Here is a 6,806-nt window from a genome sequence, read left to right on the forward strand (position 1 = left end):
TCTCTCTCTCTCTCTCTCTCTCTCTCTCTCTCTCTAATAAATAAATAAATAAAATTAAAAAAAAGAAACAAAATTGGGTATAGTTATAATGGGAGGATTTAACATGCATGTGCACTGCAAAATGATCACTGTAAGCCAGTTAACAGATCCATTACCTCACATGGTTCAGATTTCTTAAACTTTTCCTTTTCTTTTGACGTGGTGAAAGCACTGGCCACGGCAAACTTTAAGTGCACAATGCAGTGTTATGAATGATGGTCACTGTGCTGTGTGTTGGGCCTCCAGAGTTTATTCATCTTGAATAACTGAACTTTTGGTCCCCGTCACCATCACTTTCTTCTTCCCCACCTCTGCTCCTTAGTATCCACCCTTGAAATCTGCATCTGCTTCTGAGAGTTTGATCGCTTCAGATTCTATATGTCAGGGAGATCATACATTACCTTTCAGCACTTGGCTTTGTTCACTTAACATAATATTCTCCAAATTTACTCATGCTGTCAAAAGTATCAGGATCTCTTTTTAAAAGCTAATATATTCCATTGTGTGAGTATACACATACATGTCACCTTTTCTGTTCTGTGGACAGGCATTTGGGCTCTCGCTATCTTGGGTACTGTGACTAATACTGTGGTGTTTTCTTTGGGGTGTTCTGATCTTGGCAGCTCCTCCCCAGGGAGCCTAGGCAGTTCATTCTCCCAGCATCTTTCATGTATAGACCTCTGGGAGACTTGGCCATGGAGAGACCTCTGTATTTAGAGGGGACATGGTGTGAGGGTGCGCGCTCGCACACACACACACACACGCACATACTGAAGGACCCTTAACTCATAGACCTTGAATTGGATCCTCTTAGGTTTTTAGGGAAGATAGCTCCCCTGTCACCAAGCTGAGAGCTAGAACTCCCCAGCACCAGCGGGAGGAGGCACTCCCAGACTCTTCACAATATGCCTGGGCTCAGGAAAGTGCCGAGGACAGGACTGTCCTACGTTGCTGAACAAGGCTTGGGGCCCCGCCCTCTACCTCCTCCTCGGTTCATCCCCAGGATACCCAGGAAGGAGGGCCATCTTCAGCAGCACCCCAGATCTTTAAGAACTGGACTCAGGTCAACAATTTCTGACATTGCCAGTCAAGTGGAAGACTCAATACTATTATGGGCTACTGGACTCTTTTAGAATATTTTACTGAGTTTACACACCTATAATATTCAAATAACGCAACTTAACAAAAAAAGGGCATACAGATGAATGTCCATTTTGTATCTGTGTATTCAAAGTGGTTAGGATAGATATATAGTTACATTCTCTTAATGAATAGAGGGATTTGTTCTAATGGTGTTTGTAAATAGGATATCATGTCCTTATCTTGTACAGCAATTAACCACTAGGAAGAATGTATGCAGTGTGTGAATTATTGAAACTGTCCTACCAGTTTGATTTAAAACTGTCTCATTGCTATTTGTTTATCAATAAAATTATGGGAAAAAAAATACAGTGAGTGCCAGGAATGTGGCTCAGAGACATAGCACCTGCCTAGGAAGCACAAAATCCTGAGTTTAATCCTGGTACAAAAAAAATCATTATTTCATGATAAACAAGCTTAAACTAGATTTGAAACTTTAAAGAATATGAAATTTTTGAGTACTGTATGCAATACTTTATTTATCATTTTATTTTATTTTTTGAGACAGAGTCTTGCTATGTAGTTCAGGCAAGCCTTGAACTCGCCTTGTAGCCCAGGCTGGCCTCAGTCTCACAGCAACCCTCCTGCCTCAGCCTCCTGATTGCTTCGATTACAGGCATGTGCCACCAGATCTGTATTTAACTCTTTTAACATTCTGAAAATCTTTAATGCTTTTAAAATTTTATAAAATTTCCATACAATAAAACTTTTATTTGAGTTTAAAAAAAAAACTGGACATACAACACTGGGTGCTTGGGAAAAGCTTACTCTGCACACTGGGGAGACCACTTAACTTTAGCATGCTTCACATACTACAGCACTCTCTACAGAGTTTTGCAAAAGCCAGAGTAGCTGAATTTTTAAAAAGAAATAATTGTTATTCAAATGTAGTCTTACCCCTCTGCACTGTCAGAAAATGTATGTTATTTTCTGAAGTGCTACAGAATCCTGAAGAATTTAGCACTTGGCTTCTTTTCTCCTTTTCTTTGAAATATACCATTACATGATAAGTTTAAATGAATACAAAAGAAAAAGTAGCAATTGTTTTACCAAGGTCCTATTATTTAAGTATTTTTAAAATAATGTTGAAATTTTATCATGATTAACTGTGTTGTGTGTGTGTGTGTGTGCGCGCACACACACACACTTATACAACTGATAGTCTTTGACTTTATTTCAACTTATTACATATAATTAATTATGCATAATCAGTGAATGATAATTACCTACTGTGCTATGCCCATTTTGTGGGCTTATCTCAAAATACTAGTAATCTGGAACTGATTTTTCTCCCTTGTTACACCAGTTTCTGTCATTACTCATTGCATGTTCAGAAGATGCAAATTTTCTTGGATAATAGTAGACAAAGATTAAAAGATTGTTGCCCAATACCTCATGATACATTCTCAAATAATTTTCAGTTCCACTGAGTGAGAGTGGAACATGGCAAAGGAGCGAGGCAGCACCATCTCCTCCTAGGCAGGTTCTCATGCGCGGAAGCAAGGAGTGGCGGGTGGGCAGGGAGAGTCAGAACCCGAGGCCTTGCCCAGGACAGAGATAGGGAGAACCTGAAATTTAGTCCAGGATGGGAGGGAGGGCAAAACTGAGCAAGGAACTGAGGGCCACGATGCTCAGCGAAGAGACAGCGCTCAGCTAGACTGGGGAGGGCGTGTGCAACCTCGACCTGTCATCAGCAGGGAGAGCAGGAAGTGACTGTGGGTATAAATCTGAGCTGTGACTAAATAACACCCAGTCTGTTCATAAGCTGGGTGAACAGCACTAAATTAACCTCTTATGACGACTAAGCCACAGGCACAGATGCATGCTTCTTTAAGCACTATGATCACCAGCAACGCATTCGATTTTTCATTATGAAACTGTATTAGATTAAATGCTTGATCATGTTTCAGATTTGTTATTGCTAATTATTTTTTCTTCCCAGATTTTCCTGCATGGGAACAATTTAAACAGCCTTCACCAACTAATACACCCTGAATTCTTGCCCTCTGAATTTGGAGGGACCCTCCCTCCTTACGACATGGGAACATGGGCTCGGACGTTACTCGGTCCTGACTACAGTGATGAAAATGACTACACTCATACGTCCTACAACGCAATGCACGTGAAACATACCTCCTCCAATCTGGAGAGAGAATGCTCACCCAAGCCAATGAAAAGGTAAGGCCAGCATTAGCAGAACCTCCAAGTCAGAGGGCAGTGGGAGGTTTTGATTTATACCTATTGCAGGTTAAATAACTAAAGACTTCTTGGGCATTAAATTAAATAAAATAAATTGCAATACATTCGTAGCTGATTTCACTAGACTTGAAAGGAAATGGGACTTAGCTGACCCAGAACTATAGTTGTCATGTTATATTACAGAAACAGCTAAAGGCTAAGACCTCACTTGTGTCCCAATTACAGCTCTGGCCTTTTGGGAGCCCACACTTTGAGGTAGCCTTTGAGGTGCACTAAATGGCAAAAGAATGTGCTAGAAAACATCACTATCATTCACTTATTTGGGACCAAATGGATATTTAGGGCTGGCCAAATAGCTCAACAGATTAAAGCAACTGCAAGCAGACTCAGGAGCTGGGGGTTTCATCCCAGGGCCTGCTGTCCTGGTCCCACTCCCAGGGCACACTGAGACTGGCAATTGAGGCTGGGCATGGTGGCACGCACCTGTCATCCCAGTGCTTGGGAGACTGTAAACAGGAGAATCATTACTAGTCTGATCTAGTAGTGAGACCCTGAACACCCTGTAGATCCTTCCCTAAAATACAGAAAAAAAATGCATATTTAGTTGAATGTAGCTCTGATTGTGAAACATGGAAATCAATATAGATAAAACTTGGAAATAACAGAGAGGCACGCCTCTACAGAATCAGGTAAGACTTGGCTGACAATTTTGATAAAATGATTAATGTTCGAGCTGAAGTTTGAAGGAGAAACACTAGTATTTTTAAAAAAGGAACAGATGTTCTGAGCAAAGGGGACAGACAGAGGCCTGGAGGCCTCACAACGACAGGTGTGTGGGAAAGAGGGGTCGGCATTGACAAAGAAGACCCAAGAGGGTTGAGTCCCAGTGGCAGAGGGGGCTCTACCCTATGCACAGGAGAGTGCTGTGGAAGAGGATCAATCACATTTTATTTTTGAAGAGCTAGAGACTGAGCCCAAGGCCTTGTGCATGCTATGCAAAAGCTTTGGCACTAAGCAGTACCTCCAACTGGAGGGTTACTTTTCACATTTTTCTCATTAAAAAAAAAAAAAAAAACAACCTTATTTTTAAGACTAAAATCCCTTTCATCATCTATCCACAATTCCAATCCTAGTGTCTTCCTAGAGGTCAGCATGGTTACCAGTCAGGATGGACCTTTCCATTCTGCTGTTCATTCTTGATGTGAATCTTACACAGCCCTAGGAAATCCCTGCAAGTGGGCCTTACTCTGCTCAGATCGCTGTAAGAAAGTGCTATAGACTTGAGACTTGAGCAACAGAAAATTCTTTTCTTGAAGTTCTGGAAGCTGTGAAGTTCCAGGTCAAATTGTCAGTAGCTTTGTTTCTTTGAAGACTTGCCTTCTCAGTGGCCATCTTCTCCCTGTTTCACATGGTCTTCCTTCTGCCTACATTTGTCTGTGTCCTCCTCTTCATATGATGATGCCAGTTATACCGCAGTAAGGCCAAACAAGAATTTAGACTGAGGACCTGAATCCTCCCTTGCAGCTGGACTCATCTAAAGGAAGCTTGTTGGCCCAGGGAAGGCAGCAGAGCAGCAATCTCGCTGGCCGCAGCCGCTGGCAGGGAAAGCCATGCCCCGCAGTGTTAGGGGTCACAAGCTGCTCTCAGAGGGCTTATTTTACTGTGTCACTTGTTTCTTCTCTTCCTGAGGGAAATGCTTGACCATGGACTTAATGATGTGAGGACATAAAGAACATCTTTCTTCATCTTTCTGAGCAAAAATAGAAAGGAAAACTCTGGGAAATCAGTCTTTGGTCACCTCTGAGTCTGTCACCATAGCCAGGGAGAAGATTCCTCTGATTTTTCAGGACAGGGGTATGCAATCAACCCAGTGGAGTGAAGGGAGAACCATGTACTATCAGGATTACTGAGTGTTTTCAGCATGGTGAACCAGATCCAAAGCGCCTCTCTCATCAATGAGGAATGTCTGACTCCTGTGGGGAAAGAGAGCCTGCGTTCCACTCTCTTGTCCTTAAGCTTCAGCAGGCTTCCTTGGTCATACCATGGTTGACAGTCTCTGTTTGCAGGATGGGCACTGTCTGCACAAATTTATATAAAAATGCATATTCATTTTTTTAAAAAATGTATTTAGTACAGGGTTTCACTATGTAGATTGGACTAGTAGTAATCCTCCTGTTTTCAGCATCCCAAGCACTGGGATTAAAGGCATGTGCCACCATGCCCAGTCTCAGTCACTGTCTCAGTGAACCCAAGGTGTGGGGCTGGCACAGCACACCGGAGATCAAATCCTGGCCACTGTGCTCTTCCTAAGCAGGCACTTTAATTCTCTGAGCTATCAGGCAGGCCCAAAAATACATATCATTCTTGATATCAGGGGTTATGAAATTTTAGGAGAGGAGCAGTCTCTGAGGTTACCTTGGCATTTTCCAAGCTTCACCACTGAGCACCTCTCTTATTGTCATCCTCATGTGTGTGCGTGCACTGAAAGATGTTGGTATCTGAGGATGTTGTACACATTAAGCAATCACAAATTCATGATATACACAATTATTGTCATCTTTAATTTTAGTAAAAATAAATTTTCTTCACGTTTTAGTCTCATAGATGGTAATGTGGAGCATCTGTAAAACTTCACGGAATATAAGCAATAAGGTTTAAATATCTTCCGTACCCTTTTGCCTGTTACTGTTTATGGGAAACATCTGGAACTAAAGCGCACAACTGCTGGGGGCTTCTCCATGCAAGCAACCACACTGCTGATTTCTTCGGAAAGCATAGCCAATCTGTGCGTAACACATACCCCTTGCATACTCAATATTTTTTATTTTTTAAAGAAGTAGATGGTGTAGAGATATGCTTCTTTTAGTTTTTTTTATACAGTATGTACATGTTTATTTTAAGATTATTGGTAACAATCATCATGTAGGTTTGATCCCACAACTTTGATTCAGACTGAGGGACCTGAACATAAAGGAAAATTTAAAAAATATTTTCCCTTGTAATTATCATAGCCAAGGTCATGAGAAGTCTTCAGGGGTGGGGAAACTACATGAACAAATCCACTTTGTGCTAGGATTCTTTCTGGGTAGATTAGCGGGTAACATTTCACAGTACACTTGTTTCCCAACTCTATGAAATTCATCAGACTGCTCCAGTGAATAAAAGAGGAAGACAGGGAGCTGGTGTGTTCCGTGGGAAACCCCACCTGGTTGAACCTTGTTTGACAATTTTGGCCTCACTGTTTCCTGAATTCCCCTCTTTGGTGTGCACAGAGGTATCTATAAGGAAAAACATTTTTAAAAAAATACTATCTTCTATTATAGCCTTATTAAGCTGTGAATGTACCAAATAATCTTGTCCCAAAGAGAAATGCCAAGCCTAGGAAGGGAGAAACTATCACTTGAGCTCATTCTCAGAAACACAGAAAA

General features: G+C 41.6%; 1 protein-coding gene across 1 annotated transcript in view; it reads left to right on the plus strand.

Annotated features, from left to right (window-relative positions):
• The window catches only part of Clvs1 (clavesin 1), a 232,640-nt gene that overhangs the window by 196,078 nt on the left and 29,756 nt on the right, over nt 1–6,806 (plus strand). Inside the window, exon 5 of the mRNA XM_004642359.1 lies at nt 3,122–3,357. Within this exon, the coding sequence (XP_004642416.1) occupies nt 3,122–3,357 (236 nt within the window). The remainder of the gene's footprint in view (nt 1–3,121; nt 3,358–6,806) is intronic.

Source organism: Octodon degus, unplaced genomic scaffold, assembly GCF_000260255.1.
Source record: "Octodon degus isolate 3935 unplaced genomic scaffold, OctDeg1.0 scaffold00152, whole genome shotgun sequence".
NCBI classification, from domain to species: Eukaryota; Metazoa; Chordata; class Mammalia; order Rodentia; family Octodontidae; genus Octodon; species Octodon degus.